General features: G+C 43.7%; 1 protein-coding gene across 8 annotated transcripts in view; it reads left to right on the top strand.

Moving 5' to 3' along the window:
- CLASP1 (cytoplasmic linker associated protein 1) overlaps positions 1–26,575 on the top strand; it is a 185,097-nt gene that overhangs the window by 7,539 nt on the left and 150,983 nt on the right. For all 8 annotated transcript variants that reach the window (XM_080399735.1, XM_080399733.1, XM_080399732.1 and 5 more), the window contains exon 2: positions 4,833–5,307. In XM_080399735.1, coding sequence (XP_080255861.1) covers positions 5,113–5,307 — 195 coding nt within the window. In that variant the 5' untranslated portion in view covers positions 4,833–5,112. The remainder of the gene's footprint in view (positions 1–4,832; positions 5,308–26,575) is intronic.

Raw genomic sequence — 26,575 nt, 5'->3', positions numbered from 1 at the left:
GGGTGCTATTCTGATTGCTCTGAACTTCTTGCCCAAGGGGCCTTGGCTGGCAAACCCAATAGCTATTTACCCTGCCCACCTTCCAGTACCAGTGAATTACTGCAGGTTGATGCCTGGTAGCTTTTCTGCTTGAAAAGTTGCTGTGTTTGACTATGCTGGGAATCTGAAGGAGTTACGTTCTTTGTTACAGACAAGCAAGGTTCAAAGAAATGTCTGTCTGATGTACCTTGAACTAATTTTAAACTGGCATTTGTATGCAGCTAGGTCCTGAGACTTGTGAAGAAGGAGGCTTGCTGGTACAACTGTGTGCTGTGTTATTTCTACAACTGCTGGGCTACATCTAACCATGTAGAAAAAAAAAAAAAAAAGACCCCAAGAAAGGAATTGTTACATTTACAAGTTAAGGTTACTGGCTGGAAGTAGGTACAGAGATACTTTCTGGAAGGTGACTGGAAAGGCCTGGTTATTGAGTGTACTGGCTCTTGTCTACAGTGATTGTGAGTGGCAGCAGTATTTTGTCTCTGTGCCAGCTTGTGCCTTGAGTTAGCTGTGTTGGAGCAGTTGACTAGGGAGGTCGCGGACTGCACTGGTTTGTTAACAACATAAAAAAGACGATAACCAGATGACTACAGGAGAAGAGGGGAGTGTAATTTTTAAAGTTGAATAGCTATGTTGGAAGAGCTCCCAAGTATAGACAAGTCCCCAGGAGAGTAATATTGCATTCTTTACGTGCTCCAGGTTTCCTTCCTCATTGCAAAAGTAAGATGTAAAATTTCCTGTACAGTTATAAGATAACTTGAGAATTGCAAATAATGCAGTTCAGCTGAGTCGGGGGTCAGTTGGGTTCTCCTAAGCACTGAAAAAAGTTCATTGGCTTGTGTACCCAGCTTAATGTTGCCACAGCACCTTAGGCGACAAGTATTTCCTTTTTACTATTTGGTTTGACTTATTCTATGTGCTGAGCCAGTTGCTTTGCTGTGAATTGTACCAGCTTCTATAATGCTACAGTGGTAGTATCTAGGCTGAGTAACTTCGGTCTGTTCAGTCTTTGTCATTTTTCTCCTTTAAAATCCATCATTTTGAGCTCCAAGCTGGCACTAAATACAAACCTCTCTAGTGGCTTTCTGCTGGATAGCTTTTGATAGAAAATTTAGGCATTACTGGCAGAGGCTTTGACTAAGCACATAGTTTTGATGGCTTATTAGTGAAAGGGGGAGCTTTATTTTTGCAGTGACAGAGTTGGGATGGTGAGGAGAACGTTTTTTTTCTCTTGTTGATGTGTTGACGTTATGCCAGATGTAGCCTAGCCTGTCTTCCATAGGGCAAACTGCAAGCCTAGTAGGAGGATTGGAGAAGACCCTTCTTTTGGAGCCTATATGCACAATCCTCAAAACCTGGAGGAGCTCTTAGTACAGGAACTGTGCCACTGAGATGTCTTGACTTCTGCCTGACTCTGCGCCTGTGGGAAGAGGTGGTACTCAAAATCCCAGTCCTAAATTGATTGTAACATCGGCTACTGAAAACTGTGGCATTTAAATTCTGCAGAAACAGAAGTGAACCGCTGGGGTGAAACTGTGGCTTTGTGATTACCAAAGCTTGTTATGTGGGGAGCATCTGTCCTGTTGATTTCAAACTTGGTGGGATGTAGAAGCCATATGCTTCATTGCCTGGGAGGTTCATTTTTTGTCAGCTTGGGTCTTGGTTTTCTCAGGTGGTGTTTTTTCCACTTCCTCTTGTGAGGAAGAGGGGGAGTCAACAGACTTCCTAACATGTGCAGAAAAGCTTTTTGTTTCTTGGTTAAAAAAAGTGCAGCTTGAACACCTGTTGCCTGGTAGATGCAAGCCAGCTTGAGCCATTCCTCTTGGCTTTCTGTTACCGTTTTCCCCAGGTTTCAAAGGTATTTCTGGCTCTTCTCCCCTGGTGCCATAATGTATAGTGGATCTTCTTTAGACTACAGTCCTCAAGGTTATGGCATAAATCTGTTCTTCTATAGTGCACCATAATTTTTATCCTATGCCTTACTTTACATGTTTAAAAAATGAGGAAGTCGGAGAGAAATTTGTTTATATCAGTTTGCTTAAAAGATTGTTTCTGTGCCTGTAGGCAGAGGCTTACAAACTTTTAAATGAAAACCACATAGAAGAAAGACTTGAAACTTTGAATGTTCCTTTCTCGTGGCAGCATGGCCAGCTAATGGTTTCTTGGATGTGTTGGGACTTGTTTATGTGTGGAGTTAATAAAAAATGGCTATTCTGTGGTAATTTAAGTCATTCACACCCTCCTGTAATCTGAATTTTCAAGTTTAAGCAGGTTCCACATTTCCATTTTAAAAGCAATTAGGGGACTTCTTCACAGTGTTCTATCCAGTCCAACAGAAGTGTCTCCTTTTGAACATGTGTGCAGCTTCTGGAGTCCAGAAGCAAACCACCCAGCTAACTTGAAAGGTTTCGGCTAGAGCGTGGTAGCTGCTGAGTATCTCTTACCTGCCCCTTCTCCAGTAGTGCTCTGCTGGAGAGGTATGCGGTGACGTGCTGCCTTGCTGTGTGAAAACCCTTCTGTTAGATGCTTAGAACCTCCTGTATGTAATACTGTCTCGCATAGCTGGAGTGCCTGCAGCAAGGAGCAAGACCAGCCCATGCTAGAGGGCAGGGCAGGGGCCAATATTCAAAGGTACAGACAGGAAGACTTGGAGGAAAACTTCTGCTGTGCTTTTATGATTGCTTGAAGCCACCCCCTTCTTTTGCCTGTGCTGCCATGGGTAGTTGGAGCCGTGTCATTAACCGTTTTGGTTGAGGATGCGAAAGCTCAGAGCACTGCTTTTGGAGTTGGTGCTAAGCTGAAATGAGTGAGAAACTGTAGCTTCAGCAACGAGAAAAGGCGTGGCTTTCTTCTAGTTTCAAACCAATGTCTCTTAGAAAGAAAAAAGGTGTTCTAAGAGTATCAGTTGGAGTATTGACAATTCTAGAATTTGAAGTCAAATCGCTCTTGAAGTGACTTGAAGCAAAATGGTGAGACTTTGGTATGTTCTTTAGGTGGTTCAGTTTGGGGTAATGGTCACAAGCAATAAGCTGTCATGGCATTAACTTAAAGCCCGAGGTGCCGTGTGGGCAGTGGCAGCTCATGCTTCCTTGCTGCTGGGGGGGGTTAGGTTTTGCTGGTGAGGAGGGAGTTTAGTCTACAAACACAAACAATCCCTTCAGGCTGATGGTAAGATTTGCCAGGCAGTTGGCAGAGGTGAGTCCCTGGATGTACAGAACCAGTTTTGATTGCTGTCAGCCAGTGGGGATTTGAACTGGCTGCCTGGAACGGAGGGACCTGCTCTCCGTAGGTGACACATCCTGCCTGATGAATAAGCAGAGCAGCCTGTGTGGACAGCTGGGGCATGTCTGCCAACACTCGTAGGGTTAGGGAATCTCGAGACCACAAGCCTCTGTGCTGCATCTCGATGCTGTGCTTGGTGGTGTTAAGATGTGGCGGTTTTTAAGTCTGGCCAAGGAGGATGGAGGTGAGATAATGAACTGAAGTAGTCTGTCGTGTGAGGTGTGCTTTTGTTTCCAGGTTAGGGTTCTTGTGTGCATCTCATCTGCTGTCAGGTCCACTTTGTTTTATTAAGACTTCTGTGGAGGCCTTATTTGCTCTAACACAAGGTACTTGGATTTGCTGCCACAGTGACTCCAATTAGTGAACTTGTGCCTCCAGCTTTCTCCCAGCTGTTTACTGAGCCAGGTGTCTGCTCCACAGCTTCTTCCCTTGCTCTGAGCTTGACCTGCTTTCCTCGTGCAGGCGGAAAAAGTAGGGCAGATTTCTAGCTTTGGGTATTATTAGACAGGAAACAACAAAAAAAAAACCCACTGTGGATTTTTATCACTGCCTCCTGAAACAGCTAACTGGTGATGAGGGAGTGCTTCAGGATGCAGAACGGGTGTGTTGGGAGCCCTGGTCTGTGGGAAGCTGGAGGGACAGGCCCAGGGTCTGTTCCCTGGTTGCTTGGAGGGATATGTTTAACTGCAGATGGAGGGACCAGGAAAAAAAAAAAAAGCTGCAGCTAGGTTCCTAATGAAATCTTCAGACAGGAGAGTTTCTAGAGTTGAAGAATGTAACAAATCCCAGCCATATAGACGCTTTTTTACACATAAGCCAAAAACTTACTTCAGAGGTGACGCTGTTCCTCTGAATGGCAGGAAAGTTTGGTCCAGCCTTTCTTGTGTATGGCCTTGGTTTTCAGGACACCATGGGCACTCTTGGTTGAACTGCATCTAGACTGTGCCAGTGCTGTTTCCTGGACATGTGTAGTTGCGATGTAACAGAATTCAGCCTGGAAACAGCTTGAGCACCTAGTTTATGAAAATTACTAATTTTACATTCCTGGAGCCTAGCGTTGTGCTCTATCTTGCTGGCCAGCTGATGCCATTGATTGTTGAAGACCAACAGTCAAAACAGGATCCAGACCTCTTCCTGCTTTCACTTCTTAAAGCAGATGCATTTCCTGGTGACCTGCTTAAGGATTTTGTCTCTACCTTTTTGGGTGGGTGGTGATGGTGGCAGTTGCAATAATATTGATTACTAATCAGCTGTTCCTTAAGCCCCTGATTTACTGTCTGTCACTAAAACTTGTAGGGAACTGATGGGTAACTGCTGTTGTGAAGAATAACCAAAGATTTTTGTCCTGACCTACCTTGTCTGATTCCTTAAAATAGAACAATGCTGCTCATATCCAGCTTATCACAGCTTTGCAGCTGTATATGAATAACCTATTTTGTGACATGCTTTCAATCTTTTTTTGCTCCAGTCTTAATTTAACCTATAATACTGTTCTTTTTCATTTCTTTCAGAATGGACTGCTGAATTGGGAATTATTGCAGACTCAACAGTACAGCACTGCTTGTTGCTTCATCTATTACTAGTTATTTAAATTGGACTTTTAATATCCTGCCAGCTGCTGTTCACACACACATGGTGCATTGTTGCCATACTCAGAATTGCATCTTTGAAACCCAGACCCTCAGTAACCTTCATCGAACAAAGAGGCGACCTCCTGCGTACGTTTATAAAGGGATTTTTTGGACCTACTGCCCTCTAGCTTTCTTGCTGGTGCTGTATTTCTAAGACACTATGGAGCCCAGTATGGAGTACTGCCTAGCCCAGGTGTTGCAGAAAGATGTTGGAAAGAGACTTCAAGTTGGCCAGGAATTGATAGATTACTTCTCAGATAAACAGAAGTCAGCTGATCTTGAACATGATCAGACTATGCTGGATAAAATGGTTGATGGACTGGCCACTTCTTGGGTAAATTCCAGCAATTACAAGGTAAGACTTGTCAAATGGAATGTGATTACACTCCGAAGTTTCAGTGTCAAGTGCCACATGATCTAAGTGAAAGTTGTATAGCAGACTTTCTAATATACTGTTCTGTAAGCTGATAATTATGCTGAATGAACCATTCTTGTCCCGTTTCTTGGTAGTTGGTAGCCAACACGATATTGAGGACTCAAGGCAGTAAAAATTCAGTAAATGAGGTTTTGATAAATGGATTTAAATTTGGTGTTATCCTGGTTTCTTTGTGTACATTGTTAGCTGGTGGCATGCTTTGATCATTCCAGTAGTTAGCAATGTTGATTTCCTGCTATATTAAAAAAGTGAAACCGCAAAAAGTATATATAAACAGCAGGATTTTTCACTGTCATTAAATCTTGCTAGATTTTTTTTTCCTATTTTCCGGGGGCAACTTAATTACAGTTGATCTACTGTACTTAGCTCACGAAAGGTCGTGTGTATGTGTGTGTATGCATGCATGTTCTGTTGAATTTGACAATGTTGCAGTGAGTTGGTAGGACATAGAGCTGCGCTGCCTTGATACTCCCTTTATGTTGCTTCATCTTCCTACAGGTCTTAGTGAGGAAGTCCTACCGTGCTGTGGGAGTGGGGAGGGGTTCTCAGCTGTGGCTTGGAAAACTCCTCCTGGTCCCTTCGTGAGGCACTCTGACAAGTCTAATAGGGTAGCCGTTGTATGGGACCTAATAGGAAACTTTGTTCCTTTCTGCTAAGTCCAGAAAAGTGTGAGCGCTCAAGTTCCTATAGAGCTGAGCCTCCAGATAATTAACTGAGAGTTGTAATGGAATTCTTTCCTGTAGAAGTGGAGAGACTAGCTGTGTAGGTTGCAAGTGCTCTGAAGCTCAGCATCCTCGGATTAATTTAAACTATTTTTAACAGAAATTTTCGCTGAGAAATGGTTGTGAGATTGCAGTGTATTTGTCAATGTGTTCTGCACAGCTGCGTTTTTTCCTCTTAATTTTTGTCAGCAAGCAGCTGAGGTAGAAGTGATTTGGCAAGTAGGAACAAAAGAACTACCCCCCCACCCCACCCCCAAAACCAACAAACCACCAAAGCCAGTATCATTTCAGTAAAAGGTCCATTCTGGTGAAGCTCGTGAAGTCTTAGTTTGTTGTCATGAACAAGCATTGTATGTATAATTTCCTGAGAGCATTGCATGATGTTACTCCCCCTTTTCTTGCTAACTGCCCTTTCCCTACAGACTTCTGTGATTCTCAGTGGAAAGGTAACCCAAGTACAGTAAACTTGAAACGTGCTGTTTGCATGGATTTTATGAAGTGATACGGATCGCAGATCTATGCAGTACTTACTGCATACTTGCAGTATGCGATTCCAGCATCACACTTAGTTAGCAGAATTCCTTTCAGGATAAATTGTTCTCTCTCTCTTCCACCCCTCTCCTTCCCAGCCTTTTGTCTGTTGAACTACACATTTTTATTCTGCAGTAACAAACTGGTGGCCCTTCTGTACTGCAGTGACTCTGTTCCAGAACTCATGCTGCTGAGCTGGCTGTTCATTAATGTGCGTGTTCTATAGATAGCATTTGCTGTGTTTAAGTTCTAGTAAGCATAACAGACATCTCGGATGTCTGGAGGGTGTTTTCTCAGTGAATAAGTATAATAGAGGACGTGAAACCTTGGAGGGGGCAAGCTGGCTATCTGGGGGTTAGCAATGTGGTGGGGTCTGCTTCAGTATCCAGCCAAGGTTTAGTGTATCACTGTGTACCAATCTCTTCCTTTTGTTTTAGTGCCTTCCTCTGTGTTACAGTCACCTTCTGAACTGCTTGTGGGGTGGGGGTTCAGAAGCTCAGAGCTGTCTGGCGTGAGGGAGAACAGGGTGGCTGTGTCATCTGACCCCGGTCGTGGATTAGTGTAACAACCTTGAGAGTGAAAGGCCGAGCATGGCTGCCCTGGAACAGCCATCTGGAGGGCTAAACTGCCGTTGTTCGGTCACCGTTGAAAAAGCTGTTAGCTTTGCACTCTGCTGCTCTGCTCACCTCACTCCCTTCATTTGGAAAAGTATTGGCTTAAAACAAAGATTGAGATCATCTGCATGGTCTGAAATTTCCTGACACTTCAGTGATAACGTGTGTGCTCGCAGAATTAGACTGAGTGTGGGTAATGGGACACGTTGTGTTGGGACAGCACCCAGTTGATTCATTGCTCCTGTCTGTCTAGGACTATGCTAATTCAACATTTGTGCTTACATATTATCACCGAGGAAACATCAGTGAGCCGAAGAGAAGTGACATCTCTGAGTCAATTCAGTTCAGTTTGGTTTAAAGGGAGCCTCAACTGATGATGAAATTCCTGTGCCTCTACAGGGAGGGCTCAAGCTGTCTCCCTCGCTGGCTTACAAGTCTGAGCTATGGATGTTATAGCCATCCTTGACATTTTTAGGCTTTGGTGGTTTTCCTGTACATGGTTTCTATTTCAACCTGACACTACTTTGTGAAGTCCTTGACCTCGGGATGAGGACTGGAGACAATTCGATCTTTTTCAAGGGATGCACCAAAAAAGCAATGATGGAGGGGGAAAAGGTGCTTCTCTTTCCTTGGTGCTGTCCAAGTTGTGAAAGCATCATGTGTGGAACAGTGAGACGTAACACTTCTGATAGCACTCAGCACTCGCAGTCTTCTGACAAATGGCCTTGTGACCTGGTCACTGATTCCTGCTGCATATCAGGCAGCTGCCTTAGGTGCAGGAGGCACTTGGATAGTTCAGGATGCTTTTCAAGTCAAGGCAACGTGTGGGTTGTTTCCTGAAGCAAGGCTGCGAGATCCAGTGCAAGGCCATTGCGTATGCGTGCTTGCCGGGAGTGTGCCTGAACTGCACCCGACAGGCATTGCCCGGCCTGTGTTTTCCCACCAGTGCCTTCACGTGGGTGGAAGACCTGAGACTAGTGCCGTGGGAAAAATGGAGTCTTCTTGAGAGCTCTTACTCTTCTCTGGAGCTCAGTTACTTAGAGCAGGCAGCCTATGTTTGCATGGGCACTAGGAGCTGTGGGGTATGCTAGTGAGGCTGGGCTGGGGAATGTATTTGAGAATGCTGCAGACCAAAGAGGAATCCTGCCTCTGTTCCATTTCTTCACACGCTTTGTTTGCTTGGTCTGTGCCGTGTCAGGATGGTGGTTTGGCTTGAGTCCGTTTCTTCCCCTGGCTAAGCAAAAAAGTGAGAGTTATTTTGCAGATCCTTGAATCCCTGAACAATAACTAAGGCCTGCACTGAGCTGTCTGTCTTGAGACATGAAGCAAAACATGCAGCAGCATCAGGAGCTTCAGCATGTCCTCTCAGCTTCACAATCCTATGGCAAGGTGAGAGAGCTGAAATTGTTAGTAATTTCTTGGTGAACAATCTCACTTTGAGTTGTTCTGTGGCAGTGTTTAGTAGTGCTGCTGTTAAGTACACAGGATCTCCTGACTGGTCTGCAGCCGATGTACCTTTCTCAGTATGTAGACTATCATGTGCCATTGATGTTTCATTTTGAGATGTAGTGTAAAGGAATATGTCCAGGATCTTAAAGTGGTATTCTACCAGCCTGATATTCCTAGAGGTGAACTGAGAGTGTTTGGCAGCGGCCTTCTCTTTCCTGCTTCTCCACAGCAGGTGAGTATTGTACCATTGCCTCCATCTAGCAATAGGGATGAGGTCTCCTGCACCTTTTTTCTTCCCTGTGACGTGTGCTCTGTGCTGTTGTAGTTGAGGTTTACACGGAAAGTAGCCCTTGCTATTGCTGGTTCGTTTTTGACTAGCAGCACCCAAGAGTGAACTCAGCATAGAGATTTGGTGGTGATGGAACCTTTGAGCAGGTCAGGATCTGACAAATTGAGAAGAGGGTTTTACTCCATGTTTTCTTATATTGCAGAGTGGTGGGAGAAACCCCTTTGAAGTAAAACTGGGTAGGGGCGTGGGGGTTTGCAGTAAGGAACTGAATGAAACCGGGTTTTTTTCCTGACCTTTGGCAAGTAGTGATTTTTTTTTTTTTTAAATTATTATTTTTTTCTGGTTGCTGCACTACTCTCACTGCACAGGCTATGTTTGCTAAAGAGAGTATCTTACCCTTGGACGGGATGATCCCTTTGTCCCAGTGCAGCTTGATCTGTGTGAGGCTGTGCCCAGCAGCCCACAGGACTGGGCTTTGCTTGTGAGAGGGGAGTTAGGATCTGACTTGTCCCCAGCCACCAGGGTCTGTAACCACTTCCACTTGTGGAGGCCTTCTGGCTGACCAAGCAAGGTTCTGTACTGGTGGACCCAGTCTGCCAGGGTGGGTGTTCTGCAGGGCTGTGTTGTGAGCTTTGTTTGTGTTCATGTGTGTAGGACTTCAGATTTGATTTGTTTAGTTCCTAGTTAATTTTGATACTTAGAGAGGCATCACACTCTTTAAAATAAAATGTGGGGTGGGATGTTACAGAGAAATTTTTTTAGATGGTGAAATATTGCAGGGAAACTTTTATTTCCCCTAACAAAACTCCTAACAGTGTTAGAGAAAGCAGCCTTCCATTTGGATCTGTTTCTGAATATCAAGTATTACAAGAATGTGCTTCACTGAGCTGAAGAGAAATAAAACTTACATAAATTAGCTGGCTTTCTTAAACTGTGTATTGAATTTTTTTTTCTTTCTTTGCTAATTGAGGGGTAGAACAGATGGTGCAGGCTTAGTTTAAAGTGGCATCCATTAGAGTTACTTAAGCTGATGAATGGTAGTTCACTATAAGCATACATTTGTTCTCTATGCCATGTTTATTTTGGTTGAAATTCAGTGGAAGAAATCCTGATTCAAGAAATAATTATCGTGCATGCTTATGGGTTGATATGATAATTTGGTAAGCATGTTCTGTTGAGTATTTAGTGCACAGGAGGAAAAAAAAGACTTTACCATCTGGGGAAGGAAAAAAGGGACTTGTAAAGGGTTTCCAAGCAGCTGCTGTTAGCTGGTGAGTTTTGGGATGCTGGAAGGATGTGAGGATTAGGAATACATACATTCATTTAGCAATTTCATCCCTGAAAACCTATTTACATGAAGCTGTAATTGCTAGTAAAAATGAATTAAATTAGTTGTGATTCCCAAAAGATATGGGAAGTGAACTATGGAGCAAGAGTGATCTTGGACCTGGAGTTGCGAGTAGAGCCTATTCCTTGCCCTATGCCCATGTTACAAAAGCTTTGTTGGCAAAACCTGCTTCTGACAATTCCTACTGCAGGGAGAAGAGCTATTTTCGAATGGGCTAAAGACTCATTGGACTTGAATTGCATTAGGCTTCTATGCTGGCGTGCTCCTAATAGGCAGGAAAACCCACCTTGAATTTAAGAAAGACCAGAGTTTTGGCGGCAGGATATCTAGTTTCCTGTAGGCATTGAACATTAATGCTCAGTTCAGCTGATCAGTCCTCTTTTCTTTGGCTGTAGTAGCTGCGCCTGCCTTTCTAACACTTAACTCCTCTGTGTGCCGATTTGATCAGATTATGGAGCAGCTCTTACCTGCTTGCTATCAGCAGTATGGGGAGGTGCCATAGATGGTGCAGTGCGGAATAGGAGGTTTGTAGCAGCTGGGCTAGATCAAATTTAATACTAGCTTCAGTCCTTCTTATTCAGGACAGGGGAAAAAACCCAAAAAACTAATGTAGCAAGTCAGCATTTAGAGTTTTCCTATGGCTTTTTCTTAACACTTAAAAGGTAATAATGACTGGCTGTAGCAGGAAGGGTTCTTTGGTGGCTGAGGTGGGAAGAACTGTAGTGGAGTAGTAATACTTTCCGGTGGTTTTATACACAGTGCGGATATGGTACCGATTGCATAAAACAAAGTTTTTGAGCCAGAGTGTACCAGACAGCAGTATCTTTCAGTTGTTTACTGAGGTATTATGAAATCAAATATAAATAGTGAAAACCTGCAGAATCGCAAGGGAGTGTGAATAGTGGAGACCCAGTGTTGAAATAAATAGGACAGAAGTTTGTTTCCATAGCGGCACATGCAAGGTCTGTTTAACTTGGTATCCTGTCTCTGGGTGGCCAGTAGTGAATGGTGAGAGGTGAGTAGAAAAATGGGATACAAACTAAACGTTTCCCTTGCATATCCTTCTGGCTAATAGAGATTTGAGTCCCTGATTTTACTTTCTGGCCAATTTTATGTTACGTTTCCATAGATTTTAGTGCTGGGACTGGCTCAGGGGAAGTGTTGTTTATGGGTGTGTGGTTTTTTTCAAATCTTGTAAGATTTTATTTTTTTTTTTTTATTTAGAGCTGTTTTCTCTTGGGTGCTTGGTAGTGCAGCTGCCTTGGCTTTGGCAGGGCCAAACAGGCGCTGGTCTGGGACTGAGAGTCCGAACAACACACAAGACTGAACCATTGTGGTTACTAAATTGAGAGGATAAAGTTATTCCTTTGACGCTGGTGTAGTGTTTCAGTTGCAGCGCTTCAGTGCTCCTCACAAGGAGATATTTGGTGGTCTAGCACAGTTCTAGCACTCGGGAAACCTTGGGTGTATTGCTTGGCTGCATGCTGAGTGTCACAGCTGATGCATTGGTGGAAAAGGCAGATTATTGGGGATTTATTTCTGTGAGGATAAGGGCATACTAATGCTATTGTACAGTGCTTGTAGGGTCCTTCTGTGGCATGTGTTGTACAGTTCTAGTTGCCCGTCTGTAAGAAAGGAATTCAAGCTGGAACAGGTGCAGGGAAGGGCTAGCGTGGTGTTTAGGGGACTGGAGAGCCTGCCTAACCAGAGACTAGAAGTTTAGCTTGTTTAGTTTACAGTATGAAGGCTGAGAGGGAACATGACTGCTGTCTATAAATACATCAGAGAGGCGAACATCAGGGAAGGGAAAGAACTACTAGATCTAAAGGGCAAGGTTAGCACAAGAACGAACGGGTATAAACTGGCTGTGAGTAAATTTAGGCTGGATGTGAGATGAAAGTTGCTTGCAGTGTGAACATTAGAAAACTCTTGGAGTGGAATAGATAAGGACATCTACTTGGTTTTAGGATGGATCTTGTGATGGTTTTTGAGTGATGGTTTTGAATAGTTTATATACGATACAGGATTAGGCACAGTGATAGGGGAAGCTAATTTCACTGCTTTGTCTGTATGGTAGAACAGGTATGATACTGTGCCTGAAACTGCTCTAACACTTTGAATAAACACAGATATTTTAAAAAGTGTACTGGTTTTGGTTCTCAAAGATCCCAAAGTGAATTACAGAGACTGCTCACGCCATGCCTGAGGATCACGTGCCTGTTACCTCTCTCTGGATTAAAATTAGCTGTTGCTCATATGCATGTGCGATCCAGCTCTTATCATGTTTAGTAAGTAACGGGGTGAGTAGAGGAGAATCCTCATTTTCCCTGACATGGTGATTCCTGACTTGGAATTGTTGCCTGAAGTGGAGGTTAGTTGCAGTGGTGGGTTTACAGGCATCTTGGTTGTTTGCTAGTTTCTAAATGGCTTAGTGGAGTTCTGTTGTCCCCTTGATGCTGAAAGAAATACTCATCAGCCCACATAGTTCCCTCACCAGCACCAGCCTGTTAGCTTCTTGGCTAAAAGTATGCACACTCTTCTGTGTCATCTTTGTGGGATGTTCCTTGAAGTTGTCTTAAAAGCTGTTCTTGTCTCAGCCTTTGAACTTCACCATGAAAAAACACTTAGTGACAAATCCCACTGGCAGTGGGGTCTAGTTGCCTCTGACGTTGTCTAGTTTTAATGAAGTGATTTTGTAAGCAGATAAGTTTTATGAAGTCTTGTTTCTTTGGCTTTTCCTGTGCAGATTTGCTGGTGTCTAATGTTGTGGTTTTCCTTATGCTGAAGTCTGTCTTCTAATGGAACCTCTTTTGCCTGGTTGTTATATTTGTAAGAGCATAATGTCTTCGGGATCTCTATTTTCTCTACCATGTTAGGTTGAAGTTTGCTAAAACTGGTTAAAGAATGCAGAAGTTATAGGGAGAGGGCAGAATATATGAATGATAGATGAACAATTTAATGATCTCTTCCTTAAAAGTAAGACTGAGAAATACCTGGTGCATAGTAGTAAAAAACACTTTTTTTTTTTTTTCTTTAAATCTTCCAGAGTGATCTTAGCTTTAAGTGCACCTATGTTAGTTTTTGGAGGAACAGCACACTAGATTAACAAGGCTGGTGCATGGATACTTTTTGTTTCAGATATGTGAATCTGGCTCTGGCAGCCCTTCTTTTGCAGCAGTTGCATTTTGGAACTGATTTCCTGTATTGTCATAGGATCACAAAGTAATTCAGGTTGCAAGGGCCCTTGGGCTTGTCTAGTTCCATCCACCGTATCTTTGTTTACAGTCAAGGTCTTAAAACTTGTTTCTTACTTGTTTTCCAGTAAAATTTATTAGCACGTAAGTGGGAAGTGTCCCAGTGTCAGAAGTGCCTGTGTGTATCAGCTCCCATGTAAATGCCTTTGGGATGCTGGTGATGACAGCGTAGCAGTTGGGATTTGTCTTAGTATGTGAGCTGACTCTTACGATGAGCCACCCAAGCTCATCTTACTAGTGACAATCTAGCCAAGGCTCAGGACAGTTGGATTTTTCTGCTGCTTGGTTCTCTCAGCTTCATGTTTCTGATGGCTGGACTGTGCTGTGTGTGAGTTTGTATAAGCAACCTCGTGTATTTGTATCCCATGTGTTGTCTGCTCTGTGGCCGTATCATTACATGCAGGAGGGAAGGTGTGGAACACAGAGTGGAGACACGTAGTTTCTGATTTTTCTCCAAGTGACTGTTACCTCCCACAAATTTGTTCATTACTTTCTTCCTAGATCCGATCTCTCCCTCTTTAAGTTTTATAATTTTTTTAAAATTTATTTTAACTAGGCAAAACCTGCTATGTTCCTCATTTGGTATTGCTTTTGTGCCAAATATGAAACTTTAAAACAAAGCAACATTTGAGTATTCAAGAATTGGAGCAAAGAGTCCCAGTTATCAGAGCATGTAAAGCAAGATCTTTTTTTTTATAGTGTGGCTGGGAGTTTAGCCAGAGGAAAGATTGTGTAGGATTGGGCCCTGCATGAAGTGTGAGAAAGAAAACTTTCATGCCTAGTAATGCTTTTTCATCTCCAAAAATAGCTTTCCGGAGAGGTTTGTGGAAACAATGAAAGATTAGGTAGTAGAGCCCGATCCTGGCATACCCTTCTTAAGGCTGGCTTTGCTCATTACGGGGGCAGGACATGCACACAAGTGCAGAGGCTGAAGGGATCTCTTTTGGGATGTGAAATTTTCAGGAGGTTAACTGTGGTGTTACCAGCTCGCCAGGGTAGGAGTGTTTGTGCCGGTCAGCTGGTGGCTGAGAACCTGTTAATAATTAGCAAATGGAAAACCTAAAGTTGTTTCTACCAGTGTACTTTGAAATTATGCTGTTTGAATAATATATAGTGAATCGAGTCTTAGAAATCAGCTCTTTCTGCTAATTGTCATAGTTCTTTGTGTGTCTGTTAGAACTATTTTCAAATACAGTATTTTGCCTTGTATTGCCGTGACTCTCAATTAGATTAATACAAACTGGCACAGTCATGTTGGGTCTAATTGCAAATCTTACTGCAAATGGAAGCATCGGTGCTTATGCAGTGATGTGGAGGTGTCTGCTTTTAACAGTTTAGAAGTTTAGAAATACTTTGTCTCACTATCAGGAACTTAAATAAAGGGGATGCCGCTTGTTCATTGCTGTTTAAAGCTGAATGTTACAGGCTTTTACTGATGTACACCCATCATCAAAGTTGTCTGATGGGGCCAGACCTTTTAAGAACCCAATTTCTCTAGTAGCTTTATAAATGTAGACAACTCTAGCTTTCACCATGGAGTAAAAAAGTGTACCTGAGTGTTGGAGGGAATCCTGTTTGCTCATAGCTGATGGAGTTGGTCTCGTTGCACCAAATTACTCAAACCAATACTCATCAATAGATGAAGTATCTGTGTGTGTTCTTACCTGTTTAGAGTGCTGTGGACAGAACGATCCTTGGGCAGATGCTGGGGTACACCCCTAGCTTTTTAAGACACTGGGGAAGATGGTTATGTACCGTATTTAACCCCGAGACATTCAGAGGAGCACTGTGATGCTGGATGCTGAGGAACAAAGGGAGCCATTGATGTGCTGCTGTTACGTGCATGGCTGAACTGCTTGACCTCCAAAAGAAATTTCTCTTGTAATGGTTGGATGTTGTCTGGAAAGGTGAAACTGCACACAGGTTTTAGAAGTACCTGCTCTTACAGATTGGAGTATTTGGTGTTTTTTTTTTTTGTCTCTTGGGCTAAGGTTCTGTTCCAGGCCTGCATAGGTGGCTTTCCTGGTAGTCTACTGTCTGCCTCTTCTACCTTCTGTCCCTTTGGGTTTTTGGAAAGTTGTTACCTGTAGAATGTTGCTGGGCTGTGAATAAGTTAAGTGAATAAGTCTGCTTGTGAAAGGCTCCAGTCCCCATCAAGATCTGAGCTTTCTTGTTGCCTTTAAAGAGCTCTGTTTCTTTGTGTTGCTTGGGTCCCGTTCTCTCCATGCAGTTTCATCCGTTTCCTTCTGGAATTTCCTGTTCTAGTAAGGTAGCTTACAATTAATGAGAAGCATTTCCCAAGCAGAAAGGCATTATGTGGAGAAAAGTGCAGTGGTTCTTGTTTGATAACTTGCACCTAGAGGTGGTGTGGTGGGAACTGGCACTGCAGATGAATGGGAGGGCAGGAGCTGACATCTCAGGCCAAGTGACAGTTACTGAGGTATCCGGGGCTGATTGCTGCCTTACAGGCATCTTTCAAAGAGTCTCTTGGTGACCATTCCAGGAGGAGGTAGTGTAGGAATTGTAGAAGAGTGTGCTCTAGCTGGACAAACACTTCAGAACAAGAATTGGTTATTTTTCTGGGTGTAGCTCTGTTGCAAAACTAACTCACATGAAAGGTGGTGTGAGGGTGGCTTGCTGACTTTTTCTTCTATGGAAAGCAAGTTTCTCATGGTGTAGTAGTGAAGTCATGTGAGTCTTATGGGTTCCCCAGTCCTTTTAACTAACATAAAGAAGGGAAATGAGACAGAGAGAGGAGAGTCAGGATGAATTGCTGGAATATGTACTAGGTACTCTGTGTGGGTACTCCAGGCTTCTATGTGTTAAGTGTTTTCTGTTTTTAACTAGAATCTAAATTTATCACAATTGTTTTGCAGGAATGCATTTTATGATGATTCCAAGATCGTTGGTCCAACATCAGTGTAATTGTTGGACTAGACTTGAAGGGGTGGCTGGGATGGTCCTGCTGTTTTCATGCTGCCGGCCAAAGGGGCTTATTTGGTGCAGCTGCAGTCCTCAGACACTGCCGAGCAAACGCTAGGCTTTGGATGTATGGGATGTTCACTGAGAAAGCGTGGGGAGCTGCGTAAGTGGCCATGTCTCAAAGAACTAGTCGTGCCGATGGGGTAATGCTGGCAGTTCAAAAGGCCTGGGTGAAGCCCTCTGGGGAATCTGAGCAGGCATGCATGAGACAGGGCCTTGGAGAAGGGAGCTGCTTGTCTGAGGAAAGGTGGAGCCGCAGGGAAGGACGCGAGTGCGATAGACTCAGCTTTCCCTGTGGGGGGGTCCCCAGCGGTGACTGTCATGTGGTAGTCTGAGAGGAGCGGAGCAGGAGGGCAGGTTCTGATGTGCCTTTTTAAATCAGGGTGAGGTAAGCACAAAGAGAAGCAGCTGAGGGCAGGACTTTGATGAGATGGTATTCATCAGGGTGTGAGGTGAGCCAGGAAAGGCTTCTGGGAGGTCAAGGAGATAACTTGACCCTGTTTATCTGTTTACTTCATGGCTATCAGCAGTTGTAGGTGACTGGCATCTTCAAGCTGGGAGAATGGAAATGAAATGCATGATTTGGGTTGCTTTCCAGGGATCAGAAAGGCGTTTGTGATAAGTGAAAGCAGAAGTTCTGGTAAGTGAATGTATGTAGCCAAACTTGGCTGAGCAGCAACTAAAACAAAAATGCTCTAAAAGCTGGCTGCCTTTAATCAGGAAAGGTGTGGTGGGGTTGGGACAATGGGAAATCTGGTACTTAATTAACAGCCAGATCCTGCTGCCATTAAAGTCAGGCAAACTCAAATTGACCCCACTTACTGCTGTGTGCTGCTTAAAGCATGCTCATGTGCAGGCTGTTTAGAGATGGAGCATAATGCTGGATGAACACCACAGCTAATGTGGAAAAGATCTGTCTTTATTTTTTTTTAGTTTTAGCTCTTGAAATGCCTTTAATTTCTATGCCTGTGTTACTTGTGTGCATGTTAATAAGGATTAATTTACATTTGAATTTTGTTTCTTAAGGGTATTTTTTTTTCTGAGAGACATTTCTTTGAGGCTGAAGTTTAATGTGACTGGGTGGTAACTAATCTTGTTTACTCTTTTGTACAGAAGTCAGGGTGTGTGACTTAAATCTAAGAATTTCCCACTCCCCCTGTTCGAAGCTTTTGTGTCCGTATTTCCTTGTGATAGTTTTGGCAGTTTAAAAGCAAAACCCCATTGGTAGTCTTTAGTAATCAACTAAATGTGAATTTATATGAGAAATTTTGGCTTCCGTGTCAGTTACTGTGCATGAATGTGGCATCTTTGAAAGATGCTGTTTTGCATAAAGATTTTATGAAATAGAAGATGGAAAGAAAAAATACCTTGGGCTATTAACTGTTTTTTATAGTGCCATAGGAATTGATACAAGAACAACCCAACCCTCTCTGGTTGTCTGCACTCTGGCTGGAGAGTACCAGCCTGTGACCTCTGGGCTGCATGGAACTCGATTTATTGTTTAGGGAGCTATAAAACACAACTTGAAGCAAGGTTGTTGCCTGTGGGCTTACATTTGCTCCCTAGAGATCCATGTCTTTATTAGAAAGGGGGTAGATCCCTGTACATTTCAGAAGCTTGAAAATTATTGCATGTGAATCTCGGGGTGGGAGGGTCCTTTTTTGGCAGAGGAGAAAAAATGTTTATGTCTCTCTGCATATTACTGTAGTGTATGCAGTGTTTGTATCTAACAAAAAATAAATTGTTGGTCAGAATTCTTAGCTCTGATCATCTTTATTTGATTTGAAGATCTTAAATCAGACTAAGCCCTAACGCTGTTTCAGAAGAAATGCCTTATTCATAGAAAATAATTGGTTTCACTGCAGGAGGAACTGGTTGGGATTTCATGAACTGTATTACACAGGATATCAAATTAACTGACCTGATGAGCCCCTTCTGCCTCTAAAAATTTGTTATTGGTGCAAATAATGTAGGGTAGAGAGATCATGGTCTCTGCTGGCTGTGTTCTTTAAAATAATGTAGCTTGATGATAGATAATGCTGTTTTCAATCGGTTTTTCCCTTCTCTTGTCCTTGCTGTTTCCTTTGCCCTTTCTAGATCAGTGGTGTGAGAAGGATGTTCCCTCTGCTTCCAGACAGTGCTTGTTTTGACATCCTGTATTCTGCTCTTGGTTATTTTGGAGGAAGTTTAGAATCTCATTTGACTTGAATCATTATTTGTATAAATGTCTCTGAGGAGAGCAGCTGATTAATCAACATTACAGGCTGGATTGTGATTTGTAATTAAGGCTTCAGTGATGAAGGGGTGTCCTTGGGCAGAACGTTGTTTGCTGGGGTCCATGCTGGGTGATAGTCAGGGGAGTCGTGTTGCCCTGTTTGAAGGGTTACTGTTCTGTAGCCAGTAGAAGAGCTGAGAATGAGTGGTCGAAGCAGCAGACACTTGGTTGTCCCAAGACCTGCAGTAGGGTCAGGTGCTTGCAAGAACTTGAGGTGCATCCTGTTCCTTTGAATTGAGTGTTGAAGTTTGGCAGGGAGGAAGGTAAGGATTGAACCCAAGTAGGCTGGGAGAGGTCCTTTGCCACAAGGTCATCTTCTCTTTCTTGGTGACAGATTCACTATTTGTGGATGACACACTTAAGCTGCGTATGGATATTGTTTTCATCTTTGTGCCTGTCTGTTTTGAATCTCTGCTGTTCAGTACTCATTTTGGGAACAGTTGCATACCTGTGACATGGATCTTGTTTTTTCCTTTTATCTGGCATCAAAAGATTAAAAGGAAACTTGAAAAGAAGCATACACTCTTCATTTGACTTGCATGGCTAATTTTCTCCTTAATGCAGTGAGCTCCCAACTTTCAGCTGAAAACACGTTTGTGCACATGCACCACCAATCTGAAAGGGAAGAGTTGGAGATAAATGTTCTGTTCCAGGGGAGCTGTAGATGGCCTTTTTTTTTTTTTTTTTTTTTTTTATGCTCTTCCATTAGTAACGAGCAATAAGTGATCTGTCTGTGCTACGGGCAGTTGAGCCTCACATGTTAGTAGCTTTCTAGGCCTGGTGGGTCTTGGACTGTGGTGGCGGCCCATGCCCTGTGTAGTGTCTAGAGTATTTGGGTTGGAGCCTTTAATGGACTCTGTCAATGCAGATAATACTATTTGATGCCTGATGTCCAAAGCCTTCCCTAGAACTAATCAGTGTATAAAACTTCCTGGAAGTGCTGCTTGTTAGGAGGAACCTCGTGCTTCTCCCCTGATCTTGCAAGATCTGACTTAGAAATATTTAATGCATGTTTTTCCATACATGTACCATAAACAGTTGGCTTGGACATTCACTACTATGATTGGCATAGTTAATGATACAAGTATCTTGAAAGTCTTTGATGCTAGATCAAAATAAAATAAAACTATTTTAGAAAGATGAGATTAATATAAATTTTTAAATTCTGTGGTGCTTTTCATCTAAAAAGATCTGGAATTACTTTTCAGACCAACAAAATGGCTACACCCATCATTGAAGCATGCTGCTTTAACCTGCTTGAACAATAACTTGGCACAAGTGTGTTGCTTTCTATCAAGGGAATTGGATTGGTTTAAATATTTATGCTATATTCTTTAGTCACCAGGCGTTAAGGCGGAGGTTGTATTTAGCTCCTAGTTCATGGATAAAGTAGCAAGGCAATCCTACAGGAAAAATTTGGCAATAGTCTAGTGAATTTTAGTATTCTGGCTACTGAACTAGTCATTGGGTTCCCAATGAAGTGTGGAGCAGGTCTGGAAGCTCAGCTCACAGCACATTGAATGGAGTTTCCAGAAGAGGAGTGGGAGAATGGCTTTCCTCCCTGACGGCTCTTACCGTGTGGCTGTGCTGAGGGTAGGTCCTGCTGAGCTACGTCCCTGTTTGTTGTGCTGGTCCTGATGGCCATGTGTCCCTGTGGCAGGCAAGTGCCCCAAACCCATGGGAGCTAGGCTCCTCCTGATGTCCTTTTTCCCTTTACAAGCAGGAGCCTGTTCTGATTCTTGCTGGTGTCTAGAACAGTCCTTTGCTCTCAGATACACTGTTCTTCAAGCTGAGTTAGCAGAAGGTCTCTTAACTAAAAAAAACCCAAACAAACAACTAAACAACAAAAAACAACAAAAAAACCCCAACAAAAAAAACCCCAAACAAACCAAAAAACCAAAAGTGAAACAAATTCTGAGGCTAGACAGGAGGCAAGACTACCTTTCTCTCTTGCTTCCCATGACTTGCCTTTGTAAGTTTTCTTTTCCACTTGGTATTTCTGGAGCTACATAAATCAGACTTTGTAGGACTTGGATAGAAAGTGGTGCAGGGTGCTTGCAGTGTACCCTGCCTCCCTTCTGCCCTGTAAATGGAAAAGAAACTGCCTTGAAGATTTAAGAGTATTTGCCAAAGCTGAAGCAGAGAGGTTCTTTATCACTGTCTCTTGCTTCATCTGGAGAAGCTCTTTCTTCTTTCTTTTCCTTATTGGCTTCACCAGCAGTTGCATTAGGAAGCTTGGCTCCTGGGGCACACTGTTGCTCTGCCTGAAGTCTCTGTGCACCACAGCTCTGGTGGCCCAAACCTGTAGCTTACCAGACTGGTTTGGAGCTTCGTTGGCTTGCTGTGATGTGACTGAGCACAAGAGCCTGGTGTGCAGTATTGTCACCTCCATTTGGAGGGAGAGGTACAGAACCAGTGTTAGGAAAACACTTGTACCAGGCATGGTGGGAGGGAGCCCTCCTCTGTCTGCATGACTGAAGTAGGCTGTCAGGCAAGGTGACTCTGTAGTGGAGAGGAAATCCCTGGTTATTTTTCACACGCTTCATTTTCTGCCTTATGTTTCTATGAAGCTGTAGGTCAATCCCAAGAGAACAGAGGCAGCTCCACAAATTCTGCTTGAGAAGGAATCCTTGCTGTGTGGAAGAGAGGCTGGGTGGGTTGCTTGCTAGCCTTGCCCCTTTAGGTATATGAACACGATTAAACTATTGCATATGGGGGTTGTGTGTGTCTGAAGATTACAATTGCAAGTTAGAAACCATCTGTCTGGGATGCTGAACTGTGAGCAACTGAGTGGGAACTGGGTTTCTGCTGGTGTAAAGATTTGCTGGGAAAGCAGGTGCCCTTGCAGGGGTTAGCTCCAGGGGAAAAGGTGTTTTCTCTGTTGCTTGTATATGCAGGTGCTCTAGCTGATGCCACATGCAGATGCTTCTCGTTCCAGGTTAATGATGCCTTGTTCCCCCAGGTCTCCAGGAGGATGTTTAAGGAACGGAGAAGCCTATTGGCAGGATTCAGTTGCTAGGTCTGGTTTGTCCGCCCAGTTTCTAAAACCACCACAGTGAATTCATTCAGGAGCCATGGGAAGGGCTTAGTCGCTGAGCTGGCGGCCTTAGCAGCAGTTAATTGCAATTATGCCTCCGGTATTTTGGGCTCTTGGGAAATGACTAGAGGGCAGAACTCTGTCGTTTTTCCTCTTCCCAAACATATTGCATAGTCTTCAAGTTTGAAAGAAGAAAACTCCTGCAGATCCTTGTTAGCCAACTAGTACTGCTCCCAGTCTGGCCTATGAAGGAGCTGTGTGGATTTTTTTTCATGCGAGTAAGAGGAGAGTGATAATGAAGAGTGGTTAATACCGAAGAGCTTGCTGTCAACTCTTAGCTTGTGGCAGACCCTTCTCCCTCCTTTGGTTGTAGAGGCTGTAAAACAGAGGTGGTAATGACAAAATCCAGGTTTGCAAACCACAGGTCTGCACCACAACCAAGCTTTTCTGTGTAGGTAGTCAGAATAGCAGTCCACCCTGTATTTGCAGGGTGGCTCATGAGATGAAGTTTTAGATACCTTGCAGACACCAGCAGACTTTTTTTCAGTTGCTTGTCCTGCTTGTGGTGTTTGCAGGCAACAAGGAGATGCAACCCCTGCCTGTAGGAGATTGTGCTCTGCGTTAAAGGATGCAAGAGGAGACAGTTCCAGCAGCAGTGCAGGATGTCACTCCTGGGAGTGTCTTGCCCATTTCGTTCATCTGTGTTCAAGGGAAAGCTCTGAAGAAAATCTGTTGGAGCATTCAGAGACTGCATATGACTTCTTAGGAAACCTTAACCATGAGCTAGACCTATTTTTTTCCCATGTGGTTTTAAGATGAATAGGCATTGCAATAGTGTGATATGGGTACTACGTCTTAATGTGTATGACTGGCCTGTGGTAACTAATGTGTTTTGGTGGTTTCTGCCTTTGTAATATAATATCCAGGCTTTCCACAGAAGAAAAATATCTCCTGAGGAAAAGGTTTTAAAATCAAGTTTCTCTTTGCAGGTAACTTGGTCTGTTTAATGTCTTCATTTGTATGAGGAGGAGGGATTCTGTTCACAAGTCCTGGGAGCACCGGTTGTGAACCTCACAGCTTGAGTCAGTGGAGATACGAGGCTTGTGCTTCATGCAGGAACTGGGCTGGTAGAGACAGGTTCAGCTGGCAGCTCTGCCACTGACTGACGGTATACAGTGTCCAGAGGCATAGTGTCTTTCCCTCCTCCTGAGTCTCTTCTCTATTCTTCTGGGAAAATACTGTGCTTACTAAATTGAGGGTACTGGTTGTGTAAGCCCATTGTAGTGGTTTGAAACTTGGGGCTGATGTCAAGACCTCTGTTAGCTGTGGGAAGATAACTCAAGGTCAGCTTGTTTCTTGCCTCCTCCAGAGCCAGCAGCTCAGGGTGATGTGTGAATGCTTCTTAGCATAGACCTCAGTCTGGGTTTTCATTCAATGGTGGATCTTAACTATGTAGAGGGAAGACACTTTGCATTTTCTAAGGTTTGGGAAATTGTGCAAATTCCTTTTTTCACACACTTCCATACAATTTAGTTTAAACATGTCCCTAATGAGCTAAAATACTACAAGCCTAGAGTGAATTTTATATTGATTTGAGCGTCCTGGGGACTTTTTTACAAGGTTTAGCTCCCTTAGTGTTGCACAAGTAGTATTGATTTAATTGGCAAAGGGCTGCTCTGTGTGTTATTCTGGCTTTAGTAGCAACCATTGCTGCGGTAAAGCAGCACAGAGTCACACTGAGATGGAAAACCAGGGCAGAGCATACTGAATATGCTAACACTGATTCCCTTTCATGCAGTGTCCAGCACATGTGGTCTCTGAAGTTAGGTGTATGGGTGATTAGAAAGCGGTTCTGAATAGCCAAAAGCTTATTAAGACCCATTGTTTGCTGTTGAAGAACAAATGGCACAAGTATGAGGAGTTTTAGTGGATCTTGGAGCAGCTCAGTGTGATAAAATCCAAATGCCTCCTTGCATTTTGCTTGCAGCAAGGAGGAAGCTTGCTCTTTCATGTTCTCTGTGAGCAAGTGCTTCCCTGGTTTGTTCTTCCAAGAAATCTCATGATATGCATGTTTCATGCTTCTCAAAGCTAGGCCCAGAAGTTTGTTGAGATGACAATTATGTTTGTGTTTAATTTGGGGTTATTGGTGTAGAGTTCATTACGGATCCTGCAGGGGAAGAAAAGATGGATATGGTTTGAGTTTTGGACATAGGAGAGGAAGTCTAAGGTTTGCTTCAGTCTTCATATGTACTTCATGATTGTACATCAATCTTGAGTAAACCAATGTTGGAAATTTTAGTTCACCTGAGTGTCAGCCTTACCCTGGGGAGTAACTAGTATCTGCCAGTATAATTTGTATCTACAGTGGATTGCTAACAAGCTTCTGTTGTCACTTTGTCTTGTCTTGTTCATAAAGGATGATTACCTACTAGTAACATAATTTATTTTGCTGATACTGTATTTCTAATGGCAAGGAGGAAATCTTAAGGCTTTGTGGGTATTGTAATATAAGGGACTTCAGGAAATAGTCAAATTCAGTTTTTTGTTCACAGAAGACAACCAAATGTATCCGGATGTCTTCTGTCAGGTGTTTATTCAACCTATGCTTAAAATAAATCCTTTGAAGATCTCGCAGCCTCCTGAATTAGTCTGTTCCAGTGCCCCTATGCTTTTCATGCTTAATTTCCTTTCTAGCTGATTTAAGAGGATTTCTCTTTGTCCTTCTTCTGGAGGATATGAGGAAAGTTGATCACCACCCTTGTTCAAGTCCATGCTAGCACAATCTCTTTAATGTAATTTCCACTACAACTGTTTTACCTGTTTCCTAGGTGAGGCTAGTAGTTTGTGCTTTGTTCTGCAGTGTATTGGCAGAGCTTCGTCTGTGCTGAGGCATCTTCTGATTGCTAGAGCTGGTGTGATTCCGGGATAAGGGCACACTGCTCTTTTCATCCCGGAAAGGTGGTAAGTAATTGAAGGGTTGAGAACAACCACCTCACTGGCCTGTAGATGGATCTGCTGAAAGGCAGAGTCCTTGCACCTGCCTCCCTTTGACTGCGGGATCACGTGCCCTTGGAGGTGTGACATTTTCATTTTTCAATGAAGTTCTCCTAAAGAAAACTTTAGCTATTTTCTGGTAGGTGGTCTGGTCTCCAGCTCCAGTACTGTAGCAGTGTTGTTAACAAAGAGGAGGTGAGGGGATGTGGGATGAAGCTTTAAAGGCATTGTCGTGGGCAGAGATGCTTTTTGTAATCTCTAGAAAGTCACAGCATGTGGCAGGGAAAAGAGCACACTGGCAGATGGGGTGAGTGCAGCTACAGTCATGCCAAGGAGACAGTGTTGTGAAGCTTTCGTGCTGTGGCAGACAAGTGGGTCACAATGTTGATTTGTCACCCTGGGTAGGAACTTCTGCTGTGATCAAGAATGTGATGATATGAATTGAAGGCATTTCTGGGGAGGGGACCAGCAGAAGACGGTAGGTTTTGTCAGTGTGCACAGAGAATTTTGCCCATGGAGAGGGCTCAGGTCAGTCTCCTCCGAGTGACCTTCCTGGGTGTACAGCCTGGAAAGCAACAGTGGAGAAGATAAACTCTTTGAGGCTTGTTCTCTTGCCTGCAGCAGATGTGTACTGGACAAGTCAGCTGGCCTGTAGTTTCCCTTGGTAGTCATTGTGCTTCTAAGGTGTCTTACAGGCATCTGAATACATGGCAGTAGAGACTCATGGTAACTGTGCTGTAGTTTGTGACTGTGTCTGTTTAGTGGTCATGGCCTTCCCTATCTGTTCCTTGGTGTGGCTACCTTTTTGGTGTTCCTGGTTAGCTTCGCAGCCAGAGGAAGAAGTGCACCTTCCATGTGCACTGAGGCTGAACCACAGCATGCTGCTGTATTGAGAGAGGCCAAATGAATACGGTGAGAGCCTGAAAGGAGTGATGTCTTTTAGGCCTGCTTCATAACGAGTTCCTGAACTCCAATTATGTGAGCAGAAAACTGGTTTGACTTGTGCTCTTCTGCTTTGTCCCGGTGGGGAAGGAGAGCTGCAGCATGTCTATCGGCTCCTTCCTGAGCAGGGGGCATGCTGCTGGGCTTGCCTGTTGCTCAGTGTGGTTGTGGGGTCAGCTGTGTCCAGGGAGCAGGGGCTGTGGAGGTTTGAAGTTCAAAATCCTCCAGCTGTGGTCTGTTAGCGAATTGCCGCCAGGCTCTTCTGTGGCACCTTTTATCACAGAAACCTGCCTTGCCTTAGGCTTAACCAAGACACAGAAAACTGAAGATATGGGAGGCACTGTCATGATAGGATCTCGATGGAGGTGCAAGCGTTGGATCCACTTGAACTGACCTTCAGGCTTTTGGTGGGTGGACACAGTGGTAAAATCATTTACTCAAGGCTGTTTAGGCAGGACATAATTAGCAGGGAAAATGAGCTACTGGTTATATTGTAACAGTTTCTTTCTATCAGTTTTGTGTGGTCTAGGTCATGGGGTGCCCACCCTAGAGGGCTGAACTAGGGTCTCTTCTGATGTTGCTATTTGACCCTTCCCAGGCTTAGTGCAGTTGCCGTCTGCTGTTGACTCAAGTTGCAGGAGCTCTGGGTGGAGGTGGGTCAGACTCACATCTCCTGTGCCAGGGGATGAAGACCGGACCGAAGACTTTGGGAGCATAATCTTGGCTCTGCTGCAGGTCTGTTTTGTGGTG

Source organism: Falco punctatus (assembly GCF_963210335.1).
Source record: "Falco punctatus genome assembly, chromosome: 8".
Classification (NCBI taxonomy): domain Eukaryota; kingdom Metazoa; phylum Chordata; class Aves; order Falconiformes; family Falconidae; genus Falco; species Falco punctatus.
This window is presented reverse-complemented; position numbering and strand designations above follow the sequence as displayed.